This window comes from Marmota monax, unplaced genomic scaffold (genome assembly GCF_021218885.2).
Source record: "Marmota monax isolate L192 unplaced genomic scaffold, Marmota_monax_Labrador192_F-V1.1 WCK01_AAM20220418_F8-fsc00008, whole genome shotgun sequence".
Taxonomy (NCBI): Eukaryota; Metazoa; Chordata; class Mammalia; order Rodentia; family Sciuridae; genus Marmota; species Marmota monax.
The window spans coordinates 26005498-26028738 of record NW_026694432.1 but is presented as its reverse complement, the minus strand read 5'-3'; the positions used below and the strand labels follow the sequence as shown (position 1 = coordinate 26028738).

General features: G+C 58.2%; 2 protein-coding genes across 5 annotated transcripts in view; one reads left to right on the top strand and one right to left on the bottom strand.

The window, feature by feature from the left end:
- The first annotated feature begins 2273 nt into the window (after window positions 1–2273).
- Htr6 (5-hydroxytryptamine receptor 6) lies at window positions 2274–14373 on the top strand. The gene is made up of 3 exons (XM_046469309.2): window positions 2274–3477; window positions 11867–12025; window positions 12153–14373. Exons 1-3 carry the CDS (start codon window positions 2764–2766, stop codon window positions 12594–12596), a joined length of 1317 nt encoding a protein of 438 aa, XP_046325265.1. The 5' UTR covers window positions 2274–2763; the 3' UTR covers window positions 12597–14373.
- A 291-nt stretch (window positions 14374–14664) lies between these two features.
- The window catches only part of Tmco4 (transmembrane and coiled-coil domains 4), a 78116-nt gene continuing 69539 nt past the window's right edge, over window positions 14665–23241 (bottom strand). For 3 of the 4 annotated variants that reach the window (XM_046418885.2, XM_046418886.2, XM_046418887.2), the window contains exons 14-15: window positions 20051–20168; window positions 14665–15698 (exon numbers count right to left, since the gene is read on the bottom strand). In XM_046418885.2, the coding sequence (XP_046274841.1) occupies window positions 15309–15698; window positions 20051–20168 (508 nt within the window). In that variant the 3' untranslated portion in view covers window positions 14665–15308. The remainder of the gene's footprint in view (window positions 15699–20050; window positions 20169–23241) is intronic. The other variant, XM_046418889.2, reaches the window with a different exon arrangement.

Genomic DNA, 23241 nt, shown 5'->3' with positions numbered 1-23241 from the left:
AGACTGTGTCTTAAAAAATAAATAAATAAAAGGGTTGGGGATGGAACTCAGTGGTACAGCACCCCTGAGTTCAACCCTCAGTATCCATCAATCAATAATAAATAAAATGATCATTGTGTTTTCTTTACAAAAAATAAAAGGTATTGCACATTATAGAAGAATCTAAAACAAAGGATACATTCTTTCCCACTATATACTGATTTTTACAAAGCTAAAATTTGTCAGGCAAGACCTCTTCTGTTCCAGAAGGTTTAAATATTCACCCTATTTGCATCTTTGGTATCCTAATATCAGAAAAGCAGAGAATTTAAGAGGCTTCGCCAACCTCACAGAGCAAGTAGCAGAATCATGACTAGGAACCCATTTCACAGGCTCTGAAATCTGTTCTACGGAGTGTCCGATGAGATAGCCGTCCCTGACATCAGGACTCCATAGCTGAGGACCCCAGGCCAACGGCACCATCACGTTGACAGATTACACCAGTGCCATTTAATCTCCTCAATGACCCTGGGTGGCAGATACTGAATTGTTCTGCAGTGACCCAAGGAGACAGAGTGGCCCTAGGATCTCAAGCCAGCTTCCTGAGCTTGGGTCCAGCTCTTCTGTTAGTACATTCTGTTCCCCGGAGACATGTAGTGCGGTGTAGAGGCCTCCTCCACTGCTGCCTAGATTCACCTGTGGGCAGGACTGGGGCTTAGGGGTGGGTGGAGGCGCTGCAGGGTCTGAAGTTTTTGTCAGGAGGTACCTTCACCACGGTAGCGGGCTCCCTGTGTCCTAAACCTACAGCAGATCTGAGTTTCAGTTTCTACTTGATTGATTGCTGCTCGGGACCTTGGGAGGAGCCCTGGACTTCTCTGAGCCCCACTTAAATACCTTCTTCTCCGCTTTAATTTTGGGGATATTAAGAATAGGAATAATATAACAAACACAGCAGGGCCTTATACGTGGGAAATATTACCTTTTTTTTTTTTGGTACCGGGGATTGAACTCAGGGGCACTCGGCCACTGAACCATATCCGCAGCCCTATTTTGTATTTTATTTAGAGACGCAGCTCACTTTTGCAGAGGCTGGCTTTGAACTCGCCATCCTCCTGCCTTAGCCTCCCCAGCGGTGGGATTACACGCGTGCGCCACCAAGCCCGGCTTATTTTTCTTTTTCTGAAAAAGATGCTCCAGATCCTCTTTATACTGCTGTGCCTTTTCCTTTTTTCTATAGCAATGATCACCTTATGATCACTCTGTATGTTTATTATGTTTGTTGTTTATTCCACTATAAGGTAAGTTCCACGGAGGCGGGGATCTTTGTTTTGGTCACTGCAGTGTCCTGAGTAGTCACAGCAGTGTCTGTTGCCTACTACGTGCTGAAGAAGTTGTTTGTCAAATGAGGAATGGAATCTGCAACATGAATCTGCACAGCAGCCTTAGCGGAGGGTCACAGCCAGGGGGCGCCACACCCCTCTGCCTACCGCCCTGGAGGATTCCCACCTCGGTTCGCTCGCTGTTATACTGGGGACGACAACAGGTCAGCGACTGCCTCCGCAGTACCTGGTGCGGTGTTGGTTCTTGCTCAAAAGACCAGAAGAGTCAGCTCACTGCTCAAGCTAAAGGGGAAAGATGCCGGGAATTATTAGCCTATTTTATAGGTTCAGCAATCGAGGCCCAGAGGGGTGATAAAGAGACTTGCCCAGTATTCCGCAGCTGGTTCTCCTCGAAAGCGCGGCGACCCTCGCCGGGAGGGACCAGAGCTTACTGTGGAGGGATCCCTGGGTACCGGCAGGTCACAGCCACTTCTTCTTTGAGTTCCGCCTGCGCCATCACCACGTGTGGGCTGGGGAGGGGGGTGCGGGGGTGCGGGGACTGCCATCTCCCTGGAGGCGACTCGGTGCGGCTGGGGCGCTCGGAGCGTGCCTCCACCGCCTGGGGTACGGGGACCCTCTGCGGCGAGGCTGGGGCCCGTCTCCCCGCCCACCGCGGGGCGGGGCGCACGCTCGGCGGCCCCGGGACCGCGCGCTCCCGAAGCAGCCCCGGCTCCTCGCCGCGCCTCCGGTGCTCCCGAGTCCCCGGCCCACGGCCGCGTCTCCTCCAGCCCGGAGGGCCTGCGGCAGTCGCCGGCAGCCGAGCGCCCCAGGTACGGAGCGCGGGCGGGCAGGGGCGGAGCGCGGCGCTGCCCTCTGCCGCCCGCGGGGCCTGCCCGGCACGGCCCGGGGCCTCCCGCGTGCCGCAGGGCTGCCTCTGCGCCGGCGGGAGAGAGACCTGCCTTCCCCGCTGGGCTTTGCTACAGTGCCTGGGCCACCAAACCGCGACCCCAAGCGCGACGGCTTCGATCTAGCGTTCCAACACGCCCACCCTCGCAGGGCAGCCTGCGCCGCCGGACAGCGCCCTCGGCCCGGGGTCCCGCCTTCCCGGTGCCCCCGCCCTAGACCCTAGGCCCGCCCCCTCAGGGGACTGTCCCACTCGGGGGAGCCCAGCCGACCTCCGCCTAACTTTACGCTGCTCCCGTCAGGGGGACTCGCTCATCAGGTGCCCCTCCCCAAACTTACTGCCCGTGGCCTCGAGGGGTCCCTGCCGCATCCCGGGGCGCGGGAGATATAACCCCTGTGCCTCCACTTCTGGTCGCTGCCCCTTAGCGCCCCGACCCTCTCTTGTCGCCTACCCGCCTGGGGACGGTGTTGCTCTTCTCGCGGACAACAACCTCGGCTCCTCCAGGCTGCTCACCGTCTCCCCGCCCATCCTATCACGTCCCTGTACGCATCCCCAGCCTCCATGGTCCCAGACCCAGGCCCTGCCAACAACAGCACCCCGGCCTGGGGCCCCGGACCTCCGGCGGCCCCCGGGGGCAGCGGCTGGGTGGCGGCCGTGCTGTGTGTGGTCATAGCGCTGACGGCGGCGGCCAACTCGCTGCTCATCGCGCTCATCTGCACGCAGCCAGCGCTGCGCAACACGTCCAACTTCTTCCTGGTGTCGCTCTTCACGTCGGACCTGATGGTGGGGCTGGTGGTGATGCCACCGGCCATGCTGAACGCGCTGTACGGACGCTGGGTGCTGGCGCGTGACCTCTGCCTGCTCTGGGCGGCTTTCGACGTGATGTGCTGCAGCGCCTCCATCCTTAACCTCTGCCTCATCAGCCTGGACCGCTACCTGCTCATCCTGTCGCCGCTGCGCTACAAGCTGCGCATGACGCCCCCGCGCGCCCTGGCGCTGGTCCTGGGCGCCTGGAGCCTGGCTGCGCTCGCCTCCTTCCTGCCTCTGCTGCTGGGCTGGCACGAGCTGGGCCACGTGCGGGCACCTGCTCTGGGCCAGTGCCAACTGCTGCCCAGTCTGCCCTTCGTCCTCGTGGCGTCAGGCCTCACCTTCTTTCTGCCCTCTGGTGCCATCTGCTTCACCTATTGCAGGATCCTCCTGGCTGCCCGCAGGCAGGCCGTGCAGGTGGCCTCGCTCACCACCGGCGTGGCCAGCCAGGCCTTGGAGACACTGCAGGTACTGGGGATGCTCCCGGAGATCTGGGCTTGTGGGATGGACAGGAATGAGTGGCCCTTGTGGCCCACCACTTAGTAGAGACTTAGTAGATGACCTCCTCTGGGCCTTCCTGGTGCCCACCTTTCCTCTCAGCTCAGGACAGTGTCATTGGGATGCAGGGCAGGCAGCTGACTGTGCGCAGGGAATCTAGGGTGGCCACCCTCCCCCCATCTGCTCCTCCCTCGTCTTCCTCATCATGGCACCATGGTGGCCTCATGCCAGAAATTCAGGGAGAATTTCTCTCTTGCACTCATGCCATTCTTGATCCAGGCCCGTTGGTTCTGCCTCCTGAATAGGTGCTGTCTCCACTGGCACCTCCCGAATCCAAGCCACATTGCTTCTCACCTGGGAGCCTTGGGGGGCCTCTGCTGGCTGCCTGCTTCCAGGGCAGGTGAGCGGCTGCCTCCTCTGCTCAGGAGCCAGAGCAACTTACAAAGGAAGTAACCAGTTGCTCCCCTGCTCAAACCCCCACTGCACTCAAGATATCTCAGGATGTGGCCTCAGGATGTGGTCCTGCGGCCTTCCTCCCTGTCTCCCCTCTGCCTCTCTCTTAGGCTGCACCAAGCAACCTTGGCGCCCTCACGCAGCCCTTAGCAGGCACCAGGCTCCAATCTGTGCTAATGTCTTTGCACTTGCTGTCCCCTCTGCCTGGCATGCTCTTCCCTGGGCCTGCTCCTGTCTGACCCTTTCCAGCTCACCTGTTCCCAGAATGGTCTCGACCGTCCTATCTGCAGAGCCATCACCCTGCCCCATCTGTTCTCCATCAAACCCCAGCTTACTTGTGGTCTTGGTCATCCTGGCTTAAATATTAGCCCTGTGGGGGGTTGCATGGATCTAGCTCAGTTTTGGTCCCCAGTGCACATAATAGATGCTCAATAACTGCTCGTGAATGGGGAAGGCACTCTGAGCTCCACGCTCTGCGAGCCCTACAAGTGGCCTGACTGCTCACATTGTGCCCAAGCCCTGTGGTTCGTCTTGAGAGGTGGAGTGTAGGCTGATGAGGCCTGAGCCTCCAAGACGTGGGTCACTAAGTCTAAGGCCCTGGGGGAGGTAGCACTGGGCTGCCCAGGGTCATCTTGGCTTGGGGCCTGACTGGAGTAAAGGGCTCGCAGCCTCCTGGTGGCCTCCCAGAGCAGCTGCACTGTGGCACTCAGCAGTGAGGCTCAGAGCTAGACCCGGCCCTCCACCTCAGAGGCCAGGGTGGCCCTGCTTGGTCTCCCTATCTGTGCTCCCCAGAACATTCTTGAGTTCCAACAGGCGGCTATGACTGGACTGGCTTCTTCAGAGGTGGGCTGGCTGCCCTGGCCGGCCCACGCTCCCTCTTATGTTTATAAAGATTTGCTTTCTTCTCTGGGGCCAGCGGACGGCTCACTTGATCAGGCCTTCCCAACTGGGTGCAATGTCCCCTCCTAAGTCCTTTGGTTTTTCTGTCACTTGACTTGAGTATGAAAGGCGAGAACGCAGGTTTCTCTCCTGTGGGAACTTTCTGAGTTAAAAGGAAGGTAACTCTGGAAGGAAGTGGACAGTCGGCAGCCCTTGCCCTAGGTAGAGGGGGGTCACAGGCGGCATCCACTGACCACCTAGGAGTAGCTCTACCTTCACAGCATGTCCAGGCTCTGAGCGGGTCTTTCCTCTCTCCTGCTGCCCACCAGGGCGGGGCCCCTTCACTGACGCCCAGGTTATTGGCAGTCATCTCCAAACTCACTCCCTAATTCTGACCTTGCTCCCTTTCGACCTTATATAGTAGCTGAGTGATCCCTGTCCCTTCAAGTCATTTGTCTGCTCTGGTTACCTTGCATCTCATGTCCCCAGACCCCTCTGTTCCTCATCTGGCTTTCCTCTCCTTTCACCAGCCAACTTGTTCTTTCTCTTTGAGCTACCCTGGTCTCCTGCTATTCCTGGAACACACGGAGCCCATTCCTGTCTCAGGACCTTTGCACTTGCTGTCCCCTCTGTCTGAGTATTCTTCCTTCACACCTACATAGGTTTTCCCATTTCTTCCTTCTGGCCTCCATTCACTTCCTTCCCTAATCTGTCTTTCAAGGGCACTAACTTGCAGCCAGACGTGGTGGGGCACACCTGTAATCCCAGCAACTCAGGAGGCTAAAGCAGGAGGATTGCAAGTTTAAGGCCAACCTCAGCAACTTAGTGAGACGCTATCTCAAAAAATAAGTAAATAAATAAAAACGACTGGGGGTGTAACTTAGAGGTAAAGCACCCCTGGGTTCAATTCTCCCTCCTCCAACACCTTCCCTGGGCCCTCTCCAGTCCTAATTTCCCGAGCTATTTTTCTCGGCAGCATCAAGGATAACCTGAAATATTTTATACTCACCCATTTATTTATTGATTACTTACTTCCTCCAGGAGGATGAAGCTCTGTGAGGGTGGGGACTGGTCTTTTTGTTTACTGTGTGTTTCTAGCACCTCACACGGCACCCAGCACGTCCTGGGTGCTCAGCACGTGTTCACAGGGGGATGGAGTGAGCACAGCACCCCAGGGAGCTGGGGCCCCAGGCTGCCCACGTCGATGCCTAGTCTCTCTGGGCGAGATTCTAAATCGCTTTTTTTTTTTTTTTTGGTACTGTGGATTGATTGAACACAGGGGTGCTCTACCACTGAGCTACACCCCCAGCTCTTTTTATTTTTTAATTTCGAGACAGGGTCTCACTGAGTTGCTGAGGCTGGCCTTAACATTGTGATCCTCCTGCCTCAGCCTCCTGAGTGCTGGGATTACAGGTGTGTGCCACCACCCATAATAATAAGCCTAGTGATAAGCTTTTTATCATGTGAATTCATTTCTTTGATAGCATGTATTGAGTACCTACTGTGTACAGGAGCTGCTGTGGGCTGCAGATGTGGTGTGAGCAGGACCGGCGAGGCCCTGCCCTCTTGGAATCTGGGTTTTGGCTGGAGAGAGAGAGATTTGGAGAGGCAGACGCTGGTCATGAAGGCTCTCAGGAGGGCGGTGGAGCCTAGGGAAGGGGCGCCTCTCTCAGCCAATGTTCTGCATCTACTCACTGTGTGTGTGTTGGGAAACTACAGAGGTCACAGTGAGCCTTAAAACCAGGGGCCATGCCCTGGGCACTGGGGCCAGCACCCTACCTCCAGGGCAGAATGACCCACAGCCCTTGAGCCTGAGATGTGCACCACCCCCTCCCGGCCTCCTCAGCGAGCCCTGTGTATCCATCATCCTCATCTCTGGCAATGGCCTGCTTTGGGGAATTTGTGTCTGGGCTGCTGCTCTATCCTGACTCCTGTGTGGTGACCCTTTTCCTCCTCCAGGGCTGTCTGCCGCAGAGGCCAGCAGCATCCAGCCTGGACGTGGGGCCTCTTTCCGTGCCAGGACCTTAAGGCGCCTCAGGGACCCTGTCCTCCGGCGCTCCGCCCACTCTGCCTTTGCTCCCCCCCACAGCCTCTAGTTTCCCCACAGAGGGGACAAGCCCAGCACAGGTCTCCGAAGTCCCGCCCCCCGGGGTTGAGAACCTTCTTGCTGGTCAGCATCGGTGTCCCCCCGACATACGCCTGTGTGTGCCATGGGCTTTCAGAAGCCTCTGGTTGGTCCAGTGGTTTCCCCGGCCTTCCTGGCAGCCCAGGGCTGGGGACAGAGGCCCTGCTCAGAGCTGGGCTGCGGGGGATGGGCTGGGGTGTGGGGCTCAGATGCTGCGGGGAGGGGGTGGTGCGAGCGAGTGTGTGCACGTGAGTGTGCATGTGTGTGCATGTAAGTGTGCATGTGTGTGCATGTAAGTGTGCATGTGTGTGCACGTGAGTGTGCGTGTGTGAGAGGTGGGTGCCCGGGTAGGAGTGGTGCTCAGCCTTGGGCGATTCTGGAGGCTGAGGGCATGGCCATGCAGCCTTGGGGCAGCACCCAGGCAGGCAGTGTGGGTGCTCAGCCTGGTACAGTAACAGGAGGGAGCCAACTGGGAGTTCCCTGCAGCCTCCTCCACTGCATCTCCCACCCTCCCCCTCCTTTCCCACCCAAGCCTCCTTTCTCTGCACCCCCTCGCTCGCTCTCCCTCACCCAACTGTGCCTGTGCTGTCTCAGTGATCCATCTCCCTCCACCTCTGTCCTTCCTCCTCCTCCTCCTCCCTGGAGGAGGCTGTGATCACAGGAATATCTGTGTGGAAGAGGAGGGGGTCGAGCTGGGAGAGGCTGGTTCAGGGGCTGTGTGCGGCTGCCCCAAGCCAGGCAGCTGGTGTAGGCAGGGCCCGGGCAGGAGCCTGGTGTCTGTCCTGTCTCTGCCATCACAGCTGGATGACTTTGGAGAAGTCATTTCACCACCCCGTATCCCCCTGGGACTAACGAAACTTATCCTGTGGCCCAGGGCTGAGCTCAGTAGCCTAGACTGTGTGAGGCTTCAGGTTCAATCCCCAGCATTGAAAAAAATCCCTGTCTTCCTATTGATGCCACTAGATCAATGTTGCCATTAGGACCCGCTAAGCTGGACACTGACAATAAACAGCAGTAATGACAGCTGACACTTACATGACCCTATGTGCCAGGAGCTGTTCTGATCACTTTTGTGTATTATCTCACTTAATCCCTAATCCAGTCCTGTGAGGTCCATGGTCTTATAATTGCCATTTTACAGAAGAGGAGACACAGGCACAGAGAGGTGGAGGAACTTGCCTGAGTCACACTCAGCTGGGTAGTAACAGCCAGAATCCAGCACAGGAAGTCGGGCTCCAGAGCATGTCTGTGGCCTTCGCACTGTGATCAGATGAGGTTACAAGGTGGGAATGCACAAGGGAATACATAAGTCCACTCTATTTGATTGTTTTGCAGTGTTGGGGACCAAACCCAGAGACTGGCCCTTGCCTGCCACCGAGCTGCACCCCTGCTTTCAAATAAAAACTCAACAATAAAGTAAAAGAACCCCCAAATCCTTCCCTTCCATCCCCAGGGGCACTCAGTCTTTTGGGCATGTCCTCCAGGTCCTCATTCCGTGTTTACATATCTGTACACTAGCCAAGGAGTCTTGGTGTTTTGGGGCGTGGGTACTGTGGCACATGCATGTAAATCCCAGCAACTTGAGAGGCTGAGGCAGGAGGATGGCATGTTTAAGGTCAGTCTGGGCAACTTAGTGAGACCCTGTCTCAAAATAAAAACTGAAAAGGTCTCAGTGGTAAAGTGCCCCCAGATTTCATCCCCAGTGCCAGAACCCCCAAGCCCTGCCAGCCTCCGTCCAACGCTGCCCTCCAAGACAGGAGAGATAATCCAGGGCTTTCCTGAATTTGTCCTTGACATCCGCAAAGCCAAGTTTCCGTATTTGTAAAAACATACAGAGGGACGGAGTTATGGTGTGCTTTGTCTCCCCGCCGCCCCTCTGCTCCATTCCAGAATGAGAACCCCTGGTCCTGGGGAAGAGCAGGGCGCAGGCTGTGGCCGGGTTTCAGCACCGCGGACAAGGCTCCGCCTCTGGAAAGGGGAGGGCGCAGGGGGAAGGAGCTCTGCAGAGAGGGGTAGGGGGACTCGGCAGTGACACATCTTGGCTTTGCCGCCTCCGCCCCCTTCCCATCTGCCAGGGTTGCCTGGGAATCTGGCTCCCTCCTGCCTCTTTCTGATCTTTCCATCTCCCCACAACCAGCCCACCACTGTCTGTCGCAGGAAGGTTCTCGTGCAATTTAGGAAACGCTGGCCACTCCCTGGTTTCAAAGCCCAAGTGTGCTCCCCGTGGCCCACGCGACCATTCTGTAAATTGTGCACGCTGGCACGTCCTTAAATTGGAAAGATAGGTGGGTCTCACTTTGTGTAAATCTTAAATAGGAAAAGCCAGGTTGGTCTCAGCACATGGTTCACAGGGGGCTTCCCTCCCCAGCTTTCTGGACTGTAGAGGATGCACGATGGAGGCTAGAGCCTTCCAAGTGCCTCTGAACCTTCTGGAAGTGTGGGACTTTGTGTGTGTGTGTGTGTGTGTGTGTACAAATGGATGAGCTTTTTTATTTTCTGGGGAGAGGTTTTTGTAGATTACTTAGATTTTTGTTTTGGTGCAGGGGATGGAATCCAGGGCTTTGCCATGTTCAGCCAGTGCTCTACCACTGAGCTACACCCACAGCCCTTTTAATCCATGTTGTGACAAGGTCTCACTATATTGCCGAGTCCCCAAACTTGTGATCCTCCTGCTTCTGCCTCCCGAGGAGCGGGGATTACAGGTGTGAACCACCACACTCAGCTTACTTCCAAGTTCTGCTCAATGACATGAGCACTCATCCAAGCTCTAACTTTGGAATTATCTTTGTAAGAAATGAAGGTGGGGGCTGGGGTGGTGGCTCAGAGGTAGCGCGCTCGCCTAGCACGTGTGAGGCACTGGGTTCGATCCTCAGCACCACATAAAGTAAAATAAAGACACTGTGTCCACTATAACTAAAAAATAAGTATTAAAAACAGAAATGAAGGTGGGACAAAGTTAATCAAGAGATAGAGGAAAAGAAAATAGCTTTTATTGAGCTCCTACTGTGTACCTGGCACTATCTGGCCCAGGAGGTAGGTACTTCCATTTCCATATTATAAATGGGGGGGGGGGATTAGATGTTTCTCAAGTGTATTCATTCCATTCCTGTCTAACAATTCAGAATTTTCTCACTTCATGTTCCTGGTAGGGCTGGCTCCCTCTGATCCAAACCCATTCTGTATAGAGCACTGCCAGAATAATCACATGAAAATTTCATTTATAGCACTTGAGTTCCCTACTGAGAATAGTGAAATGCCTTATGCTTCTGTATTTGCCCACTGACTCGGCCCTAACTAACTAAATAAATATGTGTTGCTTAAAACCTTCCCATGTAGCCAGGCATGGTAGCATATGCCTGTAATCCCAGGGATTTGGGAGGCTGAGGCAGGAGGATCACAATTTGGAGGCCAGCCTCAGCAACTTATCAAGACCCTCTCTCAAAATAAAAAATATAAAGGGCAGGGGATGTAGCTCGGTGGTTCAATTCCTAGCTTCAGTCCTGAGTACTGCAAACAAAACAACCACCAAAAAACAAAAACAAAAACAAAAACAAAAAAACAACCAACCAACCAAGTCCCCCGAGCCCCCCCAGGCCTATTTGTAGTAGAAGCAAGTTTTTGGGACAACAGTGTTTAATACGCCAAATGCACGTGAAAAAGTCAAGGCAACTTAAATGCCCTTAAGAGAAAATGGAATTTAGACCCTTCACAATCTCCACACTACTAGACCAGCCCTCTTTAGAGAAAGGAGGCACTGAGATTAGGATGTCTGGGGGACAGAAAACACCCTCAACTAGTCACTTCAGTTTCTTAAAATTTCATGAAGTTAAGAAGGAGAACTTCTGGGCTATGGGACCAGCCTTGCAGAGCCATTTGAGCTTTCGGGTCCGCTGGTTTCCTGAAGTTCTAAGGGCCCCTGGCCTGGTCCTCCTTCTGGTGGCTGCTGGGGAACAGCTTCTCCCCCCACTTTCTTAAGTACCAGGGATTGAACTGAGGGGTGCTCAACCCCTGAGCCCCATCCCCAGCCCTATTTTGTATTTTATTTAGAGACAGGGTCTCACTGAGTGGCTTAGGGCCTCACCATTGCTAAGGCTGGATTTGAACTCATGATCCTCCTGCCTCAGCCTCCTGAGCCGCTGGGATTACAGGTGTGCACCACCGTGTCTGGCTGCTCTCCCGCTCTTGATGTCTGCTGTCGAGACGGGAGATGCCCGCTGGTCCTGGCATAAGTGACTTGTAGGATTCCAAGGTCACTAGCATCCCTAGCAATCTATAAAAGATTCAGTGGCGATCGTTTGCTTTGTGCACACGTTCTCCAAAAACTACAACAAACACTTCTGTTTTACGGAGCACAGGAGTCATCACACAGGCACATGCATTGTTCCCAAATAGGAAGAGACTCCGTACGCTAAGGCGGTGCCTGGCGGATGCACACACTCTTTCCCTCTTTCTTCAAGTGCTGTTCAAGTGTATTCAATTCTTGAACTGCGAAAGGCTCTGGAAAGTTCTGTGTGCTGAAGGTTGACTTGGGGGGATGACTGTCCCACTGCCCTGCCTGGAGCTCCTTTGTGGAACTCAGGGTCAGGGTCAGGGTCAGGGTCAAGGTCAGGGCTCATCCAGGTCCATGCCTGGCTCAGTTTGAAACGTTGGTGTCAGGGTTTGACTGAGGTCAGTACTTAGCATTTTGCCCAAATCAGGCTTGGTTGGGCGCCATGGTCAGCGTGAAGTTTGGAGTCGGGGTCAGGCCTCAGTCTGGGGCCGCAGCTGGGCCGGTCCAGGGTGAGGACTCAGCTGCTGGCTCTAGAGTTCAGCCTGCAGTTGGGGTTGAGGTTCAGTCGATGGCCAGGAGCAGGACCAAACTGGGCTCTTGCTCACCTGACTGCCGTGACCTTCCTTTGCCAGGTGCCCAGGACCCCACGGCCAGGCGGGGAGTCGGCTGACAGCAGGCGTCTGGCCACCAAGCACAGCAGGAAGGCCTTGAAGGCCAGCCTGACGCTGGGCATCCTGCTGGGCATGTTCTTCGTAACGTGGCTGCCCTTCTTCGTGGCCAACGTGGCCCAGGTAAGGCCGTGGCTGGGGGTGGGACGAGGGGGAGGGTGGGCACCTCCCGTGGTGTTTGCCGCATCTGGGCTGGGTATGGGGATCCGGTTCCTGCTCTCAGCCAAGGGTGACCCACCTGTGTCCCCAGGCTGTGTGCGACTGCATTTCCCCGGGCCTCTTCGATGTCCTCACGTGGCTGGGGTACTGCAACAGCACCATGAACCCCATCATCTACCCACTCTTCATGCGGGACTTCAAGCGGGCCCTGGCCAGGCTCCTGCCGTGCCCCCACTGTCCTCAGCAGCGCCGGGCCAGCCTGGTGTCCCCCTCCATGCGCACTTCTCACAGTGGCGCCCGGCCAGGCCTCAGCCTGCAGCAGGTGCTGCCGCTGCCGCTGCCCCCGGACTCGGGCTCCGACTTGGACTCGGGCTCCAGAGGCTCCTCGGGCCTTCAGCTCACGGCCCAGCTACTGCTGCCCGGCGAGGCCACCCGGGACCCTTCGCTGCCCGCCAGGACCCAGATGGTCAACTTTGACATCGATCCCGCGGACAGGGAGCTGCGGCTGCACCCGCTGGGTACCCCCACGAGCTGACCGAGTTTGGAGCCGGCGGGCGGGGAGGTGGGTCGGACAGGCCGGGCCCCCAAGGTCTCAGGCCAACGGAACCCGTGAGCTCCAGGCCACCGGCCTGAAGGAGGAGCTGCCTGGGGTGTCGTTCTCTGCAAGATGGTCCCTTCCTGAGTGTGACTCGGGGTTCGTGGGGGATGGTTGGAGGACTCTGGGAGTCGGGAGCAGGACTTCTTGGTTCAGAGGAGGATGAGAAAAATTCCTGTCCTTTGCCCCTTCTCTCAGGTTGGTGGGAGGGGACGCGTCCATCTGTCGACGCGGGTCCTGGCTTGGCCCGATCCCTTGCTCCTCAGCGTCCGGTCAGCATTCTCATGGCCTTCTGGGAGTCTGCTCAGAATGCCCATCTCTGCCCACCCCAGACCGCCGAGTCAGAGTGTGTGTTAAAAGGCCCAGGTTGGCCACGGGCCCCTGTGGCTGGAGGGGGCTGGCAGAGGGGATCTTTAACCCCGAGAATGCCGTGCAGGACACTGGTTGGACCTGCCAGTCCCCCGGACGTGTGTGGCGGCACAGGAAAGCCCCTGGCCTTCCCAGGCACAGGCTGGCTGGACCTGAACCTTTGCTTTTCTGCTTCTCCCTCGGGGGCCTGGCACGGGCTGCTTGGCCTCTGAGAGCCCCGGTTTTCCCACGTGTGAAGTGGGGTAGTCGTGGCACCAACCCTCGGGTCATTGTGAGCATGAGCATGATACGTACTGTGTTTCCAGCCTCAGCAGGGGTCCGCGTATGGTCCACCAGCCCAGGGGTCCTGGCTTTGGCCCGGAAGGGCTATTTGTTCGTGTAGTTCTTTTCGGGGGGTGGAGGCCAGAGCTGGGCACCTGCTAGCCAAGCGCTCCTGCTCTGAGCTGCCCCCCCCCCCCCCCCGGGCCCCTCCGTTCTTTTAACAGTTCGCTCCTTCTTTTCCGTCCCAGCCCAGATTCCCGGGGACTAACTCGGTTCCCCAGCTCCCCGTTCTGGGTGCTGGGTGGGGCCCCCGTTGCTCAGGGACCCTCCTGGCCTCCGCACTGTCCCTCCTGGCGCTAAGGGCGGACAGCACTTTCCCGTTCAGCCTGGGTCATGCGTCTCCCTTGGCCTTGGGCTTCCCTGGACCTGGAAGGGAACAGCCCATGGGAGAAGCCCCGCCCCCGTCCCACCTCCTTCTAGCTTTCTCTGGGGTCAGTGAGGGCCAGGGGCCTCCAGGGTCAGCAGAGCAGAGCTGAGGAGAGCTCTCCCTGGTGGGGGGCTGCAGGCAGGGGCCTTGCTTTCCGGTCAGGGAACCGGGTGGGGGACTCCTGGCTCCCGGCCCACCTGCCCGAGGCTCCTTCGCAGCCGGAGGTTTTCCTTAAAGCCCTGAAGACCCACCAACCAGACTTTCAGGGGTCCCCTGCGCATGGCCTGGCGCTCTCCTTGGTGCTGATCAGACTCAAGCCGGCCCGGGCCGCTGGCCGCTGGCCACAGAGGGGCCATGGTGCTTGCTGGGACTTCCTCGTGCCTCCAGGCCTGCCCGAGGGGACTCTCAATAAACTCTCGCTGAAGGACGTGACCGTGGTGTGGACTGGATTCTGTCGCGGCAACGCTGGGGGCTTGCAAAGCGCTGGGACAATGGGAAGTGACCCTGGCTCAAGAGTCCTGGGTTCTGGCCCTGACTCTGCCCCTAATGTGCTTTGGGACCCCAGGATCATGTGCCCTTTGGACCCTGGCTTCCCACATGTGGTGTGAGCAGTGTGGACTAGAATCAGCAGGAGTTGTGTAAAGGTCTGCAGGATGAATAAACGCCCGCACCCGAGCGCCACCCGGCGCCACTTGGAGCCTACATTCTGTGACTCACTTCTGCCCTCCCCCACCTCCCTCAAAGCTGTCCGCACAGCCTGTCCCGTTCAGCTTGGCACTGATGAAGGCTCCATCACTGATGGGCTGTGTGACCTTCAGTAGGTTACCTAACTTCTCTGAGCCTCATTTTCCTCAAGTATGAAAAGAAGATGGTCATAGTACCTACTCCACAGGGTGAAGGTGGGTGGAAACAACCCAGGTGAGCGCTTGGTATGGGGTAAATAATACGCGGTTGCCGCTCATATTATTTTTTATTAATTTCCTCCCTGTTCCTGCTGTAGGAAACCCTTCCCCTGAGATCCATTCTTGTTGCTGGGCCCAGTTCCCGCCACTCCATGTGCTGATTCGGCATTTACTGCTCCAGCCCATGATATGGCCTAGCTCTGGGGGCTGCTTACAACGTCACAGCTACGTGACCGTTGCTCCTATGGTTGTGCTGTGCCCAGACGGCAGGACTGCGCGGGACAGAGCTGGTCCGTGTACTGAGTGGAGAGAGGGAGCTGCCCCCTGGGCACCTGCACCCCTGTGGGTGCCGGTGAGTGGGCCCGGGGAGGCAGGTGGCTGGGAGTCCCAGCCCCACACATCTCTCGGGACCTCCCGGACAGCCAGACCCCACAGCTGGGACCTGGGGTGCAGGCAGCCCCCGCTGCCTGGGAGTCCTGGGCTCCTGCCGGGCTGGGCTGGCCTTGCAGCCTCTGCTCCCCAGGGAAGGACTGTCCCCCACTGTTCTTCCTTCTGGTCCCTTTTCAAGTCTGACCCCTGCATCTCAGGAGCGGCCTCTGCAGGGATTTGCTCACCTCAGCCCTCACCTGGGGGCTCAGCAGAACCAAAGCTGCATATAGAAACCCGAGAGATGGCCCAGGTCCCCCACTGGGGTCAGTCCAGCCCCGGGCAGGGGCCCTGGGTCTCGCGGGCACAGTCAGGGCAGCCCAGTGGGTTGGGGTCCACACCATGGCTGCACATAGGGGGGCTCCCGGCTGGGCCTGCAGCGGCAGGAAGCGAGGCCCCTTCAGATGGATGCGGCCCCACTGGCTCCTGGGCTTGGCTGGGGTCAGCGGACGCTCTGGCGGTGTCTCTGGGTGCGGGCCCCTGGGTCTGCCCATCCTGGCGGCTGGTCTTGTCTGCCGCTGCCTGCCGAGGCTCCTCCTGGGGCAGGCCGCCTGGGGCCAGCAAGAGCCCCTTCTCGCCCCAGCCTGGCTTGGTGCGGACGCCCACGGCCTTCAGGATGACATCCATCTGCTTGGCATAGTCCAGGTGGCCGCTGACCTGCAGGAGGACAGTGAATGAGGGCCACGGTGGTGGTGGGCAGGGCCCAGCCCTCCTGGGTCCCCCAGCGAAGCCTCTGGACCTTGTCCTTGTCCCTGGCCAACCAGTCACCAGTCCCACGCCTCCATCTCAGAGTCTCCCGGATCCAGAGTGGGGTGGGAGGGCCCCGGGCTCAGAGGAGGTCTGGAACTTAGGAAGTAAAGATGGAGGACGTTTCTCTACGCGGCCTGCGTCCTCTGGGACTGGACAGCCAGGTGGACGGTCTCCCCTGCCTGCAGCTAGTGGCCCGGCTGCTCCTAGCTGTGGGCTTGGGACAAGTCCCTACCCCACCCTCACTGTCTCAGCTGTACTATGGGGACAGTAAGGCCAGCTTCGCAGGGGGTAAAATAAAGCCCAGATGCAGACCATGAGATCTGTCCTCAGTGCTCCGGCCCCTCCTGCCTCAGCCCGACAGCACCCACACAGGGTCCTCAGCCGCCCGCGCAGTGAGGTGCAGCGCTGAGATGCTTTTGGCCAACGAGATGACTGGAGTTTGAACGTGGCCCCCTGAGTTCATGCGTTGGAACCCAGCCCTGGTGCCACAGTGTTGGAGGTGACTAGGTCCTGAGGTGCCTCGAGAAGGGCTAGTGGTGACTAGGTCCTGAGGTGCCTCGAGAAGGGCTAGTGGGCTCGGGGGCTGTGGCTCAGTGGGAGTGCACTTGCCTAGTGCGGTGGGGCCCCGGGGTCTGTCCCCAGCACTGCACACACACAGAGGGGAGCGATGACGTCATTGCAGACCGGTCCTTACAAGTGGGTTTGTTATAAAAGTAACCGTGCCTCTCCCTTTCCCTCCCGCCTTCCTCCATGGGCTGACGTAGCAAGAAGGCCCCACCAGACCAGGTGCCATGCTATGCCCTTGGACTTCCCAGATTCCAGAAACGAGAGCCAACTCCATTTCCATTCATTGGGGATCACCTAGTTTCAGGAACTCTCGAATAGCAGCATAAACCCACTAAGACAGAGAGAAAGCAATGGTGTTATGTGGTGCCCCTGAGGAACCGTGCTCTTCTTGACTCATTTCCTCTTTCCTGCTGGCTGGAAATCAGATGTGATGGCCAGAGCTTGAGCATCCATTTTGGGCCATGAACTGGACCACTACGGTGGCACAGCAAGCAGCCAGACGGAGGGGACTCTGGCCCCTGAATACTGTGGAGCCAACAAGTCAGCCGGAAAGTGCCTATTCATGGGACAGAATCAACATCAGGGATCCATTATAGGGCTCGAATCCCAACTAGCACAAGGGCCGAGAACTCAGAAGCGCCCACCCCCCTTCCTCAGAAAATAAGACCCCGTTTTTGTGCTTGGATGTGTCTGTGAGGGAAAAGGAGGCCGAGGAGGGAGCACGCGATGCCCGACACAGATTAGGTCTGCACACAACTTAGCACCTACGTGAGTGGACACAGGCCCTCGGCAGGTGCTGGCTGCTAGTTGTGGCTGAGACTGAGCCATAGAGAGGGACAGGGTTGCCCCAGAGCATCCAGCCGAACGCCTTGGAGCAGGGACCTGGCCCTGGCCTGTTCCTAAGGCCCACGCTCTGCACAGAGAGGGCCGCCCCTGGCTCCTCAGGCCTCAGGTCCAGGGGGAGGCCAAGGAGGCCGCGCCCTTCCACAGGAGGGGGCTTACTTTGAGGCTTGGCGTCTGAGACCCGGGCTGCCTTGCTCTCTTCTGCCAGGAGCTTGTCCCCTGCCATATCCTGACTGCAGCTTCCCCACCTGGAAAATGGCGGTAAGACCCTGATGGCTGCAGGAGCTGGAGGGCCTGGTGCTTTGTGGGAATGGAGTCCATGCGACCTTCTACTGTTATGTTCCATGTACAATTCAGAAGAGTTTTTATAGAGACATTACTCCATTTGAGTTAGTGATACCCAGCCTCGGGGGGCTGGCAGGCGGTCACAGAGCACCAGTCTGGCAGGCAGCCCATGCTCCATGAATGTGGTTCCCTTACGTTAGTTTTCTTAGAAGGGGGAATCCATTGAGGAACCCAAAATGGCTGCTTAAGCTCCAGCCATCATGTCTGAATTTCAGCCAATAGAAACTTCAGACCCACAGGAGACAAACGATAACTGCTTCTCTAAGGACAAACCCAGCTGCCTCCCTCTATCTTTTTAGTGCTTGTGAAAGGCTGGTCGAAGGGTGGGGAAGAAAGGCCAGGTCAGGAAGAAAGGGACGTGTCTGTGGTTGCTTGTACAACTGACTCTGGGTGGAAATGCTACTGCACAGCTGTCCCAGGACCCGAAGCTGGGGCCCTCCTTGGCTACAGGTGGGCCCAGGTCTCAGCCAAGCCTCGTTCTGAGCTGCATTCCACCCAGGCGGGGCGCGGGGGCGGGAGTCACTCAGCGCTCCAGCCCAGCGGGTGCTGGAGGAAGACGTCCGCGCCCACCAGCTCCCTGGCTGTCCTGGTTGATCTGCAGCTGCCCAGATACACGCGGGACAGCGCCCGTGGCAAAGCCCTCTCTGACGGTCCCTGCTGGGGAGGGCCTTCCTGGGGGCCTCTGTGGGGTCCAGATCCCCCAGGGCTCCTCCTGTTTCCTGCCTCACAAGACACCCCCACACCCCACCGAGACGCGGACCCACCCACTTCTGCCCGCCCAGCCACTCCTTCCGGCCTCTTGGGCCCCTCTGGACTCCTTTTCCTCTCGGCCTCGGTCTCCTCAGATGACACTGATGGGGACACCTGCACCACAAGGCCACTATAGGTGGCCCAGGCTTCTTGGCGGGTCCCAGGGCACTGCCCGAGGCCTCGCCTGCGCAGTGGGACCACCATGTGAACAGGTGACAAACCTCTGTGGCCACCGGGCAGTGCCAGGCGCGTGCCAGCTGTGGGGGTCGGGTGTCCACGTGGTGCCAGGCCCTTTGCTAACTTCTGGAGGCCAGCGGGCATCTCCTATGGGACATGAAGGGTCTTGCCCTGGTGGGGACGCAGGGGAGGGGCAGTCTTCTGCTGGCTGAACCCTGGCCCCCCTCACTTATGGGCCCTGGAGATTCAGCCCCGGGTGGTCCACAGAAGTCAGCAGAGACCCAGGTCTGCAGGGCTCTGCAGCGGGGACCCTCCTCCACCCACCTGCCCCAGCAGCCTCCCAGGGAAACACAGAGGCAGCCTAATGACTTCTAATTGCCTGGAGGAGGAGAGCCCTGGGCAGCTCCTAATGTGATAAAGAGCTATTATTAGGCAGAGCTGGGGAGCTGCCAGGGAGGCAGTCTGAGGAGGGAAAGAAGACTGGGAGCCGACAGTCCCACAGGCAAAGGCCAGAAGGTGCTGGCAGGGCCTGAGCCGAGGGAACCAGTATGAAATGAGGGCCTGCCCTGCACCAAGAGGCTTACATGTGCTGCCCGGGAGGAAGACAGGTGGTTTCCACCATTTCATAGATAAGGAGACCGAGGCTCACAGAGGTCCCCTTCCCACTCGCTATGATAAGCAGGTCTCAGTGGACGAAGGCTCTCCAAGCCTTAAAGATCATCTAGACACTCGAGTTGTTTGCGTGGCCGCCCAGACAGGCTCTTTCCACCCATCCCTGCAAGAATTCTCGCCAGCAGGACCCCTCAGGGTGCACATGGCCCCCTAGAGACGGAGTTGGAAGGTCTGGCGGTGGCACCCGGGCTGTCCCCTGATGAGGGCTCAGCTCTGGGTTCTGCCTCTGCTTCTGGTCTGGCTGGAGCCCTCTACCTGGTCCTTTGCTTGACCTGGTGGTTTCCGGGAGGGGCAGACAGGCCTGACTAGAGAGCTACGGGGTGGTGGGGGAGGGGAAGACCTGGGAATGGGGGTGGTGCGCAGTCATGTGGGGGGCCAGTGCAGGCTCTGGGGGATCAAGTCCAGCCCTGGTAATTGCAACTTGCGAGACAGGAACTTCTCTTTCTTTTCTTTTCTTTCCCCCTTGCTGTGCTGGGGATGAACCCGGACCTCACACACACTAGGCGAGTGCTCTACCACTGAACAACGTCCCAGCCCTTTTTCTTGAGACACGGTCTCACTACATTGCTGAGAACAGGTGACAAACTTCGGCCTCGAACTGTAATCCTCCTGCCTTGGCCTCCTGAGTGACAGATTACTGATGTGTGCCACCATGTCCTGCAAGACAGGAATTTTTCTAAACTTTGATTTCCTAATCCATGAAACGGGGACAGCAGTGCCTGTCCAGTGAGGATTAGCACTGGAGTGGAAGGCGGGGGACAGAGCCCTGTGGGAGGAAGGAGCCTGGTCAGTCGCTCTCCCTGCTCCAGCGCACAGCCGGCTGGGGCCACTTCTCCAGGGCTGAGGCTGCTGAGCTGGGTGGCCAGACACCTCCTCACACACAGGCAAACGCGGGCGACACTCACCACCGAGGACAGGTCCACGTTCTCCACCCTGCGGTCCTGCAGCTGCACAGGCTGAAGGCCGGCGACGCGGAACTGCACGGAGGACGTGCGGTACACGAAGCTGAGCAGCCAGTCTCCCCTGTGGGCAGAGACGGGGCCACCGTCAGCCTGGGGAGACGCCAGGCTGGGCCTGCCTGTCTCCTGGGAGGTCTGGGGGACCGAGCTGAGGGCTTTGCACAAGGCCACGGTGGCTCCAGGAAGGCTGTCTGGTTGGGTCCCTTCTGGGTCCCCAGAGGCAAGAAGAGTGTCTGGCATGTCACAGACGCATGTCTGTTGACGAGCACCTCATTAATTCTTGTTGGAGCTGGACCCGGGCCTCAGCTCCACCATGAGCTCCCCAGCCCTGCCGGCTGACCCAGGGCTGCGGGAATAAAGAGGGAACTGACCCCGTTCCCCACAGTCAGCAGGCCGCTCGGGACTGTGCCCAGCTGGGGAGGTGGCTGGCCCAGGGCTCCCTGAGGGGTCAAGGGGGAGGGGGCTATGGAGTCAGGGGACCAGCTCTGCCTTTCGAGGACAGGCCTGGCCCACTCAGGTTCTCCTGGCCCTCAGTCTCCTGGCAGAGGCCTGGTGGTTGCCCAGGGGGTCAATGCCCGGGAACACTCGTCCCTTCATGGCTGCTGTGAACCCCACTTCCTCCCCCTCCCCAGCCAGACACCCCTACCCCATCCACAGAAAGCCTCCTGGGACCCTGCTGCCCAGCTCTTTAGTGCCACAAGCACTGTCCACGGAGGACGGGTCTGAGGGTCCCATGATATGGCCTTCCTGGAACCCCTGAGCTCTGTCCCGGGGCGCTGGGCCAGCCGAGCCACGTAGTACCTGGGGGGCAGGCCTGACCGTGCACGTCTGGTTTCTTCCACGGGCACCAGCTCCCTGATCACCTGGTCCATTATTTTTGGAAGCTTGAAAGACCAGCCTCCCTCACTGCAGCCCGGGAGGGGGCTGAGAGGCAGGAGAGGGCAAGTCCCCCACCCGCCTGGGGCCTGGGTGTGCTGTCTCCCGGGCTCCCAGCTCCCCCTCGGGGTCTCCACCACAGGAGTGCACATGTAGGTGCCAGTGGGGAAGGCCCCAGAAGGACTGGAGTCCAGTGTCCAGGGCCCTCTAAAGACCCCTGCTGGGGTGGAGGGCTCCTCGGCCCCCCACTCCTTCCCGGCTATCATCTGCTCGGTCCCTCAAGCAGAATCCAATCTCAGGCGTCCCCACCTGTAGCTGGCCTGCCCCTGCCCTGATGGTCCCTACTCCGCCCCGTCTTCAATGTCCACTCTCCTCCCAGCCGGAGGACAGGCAGGGCCTCCCCTGCCCCCAGGGACCAATGCAAGGTCTCCTCGCCCCCCCGCCCCCGCCCCTGGCTCTCCCCTCTGGGACCCCGTGGCCTTCCTAAAGCACCCCTCTTCTCTCAGGAACTGACCATGGCTCCCCTCTGCCTATGAGCTTTCGCTTCTAGAAAATTCCATAACTCTCCAGAGAGCATCGCTTCCAAGTCCCAGTGTCTACCTTACGGCCGAGGGTCCCAGAGGCACCCAGAATGGACGGCGAGGGGAGAAGGAGATGATCCAAGTCATCTTAGTGAGGAATTATGAGACTCAGATGCATCAAACACTGGATTTGGGGATGGCCCACAGACGTTGTTGCTATAGTTACCCAGGAGCAAAGAAAAGCGTTGCTTCTACGTTATTTTTGTTGTGATTGTGACAACACTTTACTGAGAACTGTTAACTGCCCTTCCTTATGCACATTTAGGGACGGAACAGGAACGTGTTAAAGGTCCTATGTCCTCTTTGGAGTCCTGAGCGAGCCACGGGTCCCTCACTGGCACTCAAGACCCTTCTCCAGGGCCGGCCTTGTCCATTATGAGCCGTGTGACCTTGGGGGAAGGTGCTTGCCCTCTCTGAGCCTCGGTGGATCTAAGCTCCCAGAGTCGGTGGGAATTTAAATGAGGTGGTGCAGGGACACACGGATGCTCAAGAAGTCTTGGGGATGATTATCACCTCCCGGTCTGGGCCTTGTGGGTGTGTGGCTCCTCTTCAGCTGGGCCTGTGCTTCCGGCCTCTGACGGGCTCCTCTGTACACCTTCCGGGAGTGCCCTGAGCCCTCATCTGGTACTGTCTACCCTTCAGCCCTCCTGTGCTGGGACTTGCTCCTTTTGGGACGGTCCTCACACGTCCTCCTATGTGCTTCCTTGTCTTTCCCCTCTTACAGGCAGAGAGCTCCCTGAGGTCAGGACTGTCCCTCAGTCACAGGACTCCCGGGGGCAGGGGGTGGCCCAGCTAGGATCAGCCACTGTGGGGACCGGCTGAAGGGGCGCCTGGCTCACTCTCCAGGCTCTCCCACCATAGTGGGGCCTTCCTGTCCTCCTGCCACCCCTCCACACGTCAGCTGGAGCAGAGACGCTGGGTGGCCTCTGACCTCTGGGCTAAGGGAAGTCACCATGGCCACCAGAACTCAGCCCTCTAGCACCCGGGCTCTGCCTGGTGGACCCTGGGCAAGTCACCTCTCCCTCCCAAGGTTCCCTAACTCGGGGGGACAGGGAACAGTATGACCCAGCCCAGGGGGTCAAGAGAAGCCCCAAAAGTGAAAGGATTGGCCAAGGGTTACCAATGCAAGTCACACATTGATAAACGCAGGCAGCTGGTGCTGACCTGCCCTCCCTCCCCGCCCTCAAGTTTAAGTTCACAGCCACGGAAGACGGAGGGGGCTGAGAGCGGAAACTCCTAGTGGATGCTTAATTGGACCACGGAGCTCCAGCCCTGGGCCTGGTCGGTGGGCCCCGGCTCCCCTCCCTCTCTCTACAGAGACGCGGCCGAGGGTCTCTAACATAATTGAAAACCAGGCTTTTTAGCCTCCAGTTCTCAACAGAACAGATGGTTTAATAAGACCGCGGTGCCTCCACACCGCACACTTGCAATTTTAATGCTTTCCCTTGGCTGTTGTGAAAAAATAACAAAAATCAAGAATCAAAAACCTCACCACGTGAAGACGCCCACTAACAGATACCACAAACCACTGCTGCCATTTATGGGGCACCTACTACGTGCAGCCTGTTCCTTCATAATCTCCCCAGGACCCCTGTGCGGGAGGCCCTATTTGTGCAGCTTTGCAGGTGGGGATACTGAGACTCAGGGACGCCACCCCAAAGTGAGCGGCAGAGCCAAGCC

Bases quoted from the DNA above. Each gene is read 5' to 3' on its own strand.
- Htr6 (XM_046469309.2), top strand. From the start codon at position 2,764: ATGGTCCCAGACCCAGGCCCTGCCAACAACAGCACCCCGGCCTGGGGC. The intron at 3,478-11,866 runs GTACTGGGGATG...TTCCTTTGCCAG, and splicing joins AGGCCTTGGAGACACTGCAG to GTGCCCAGGACCCCACGGCC. The intron at 12,026-12,152 runs GTAAGGCCGTGG...CTGTGTCCCCAG, and splicing joins TCGTGGCCAACGTGGCCCAG to GCTGTGTGCGACTGCATTTC.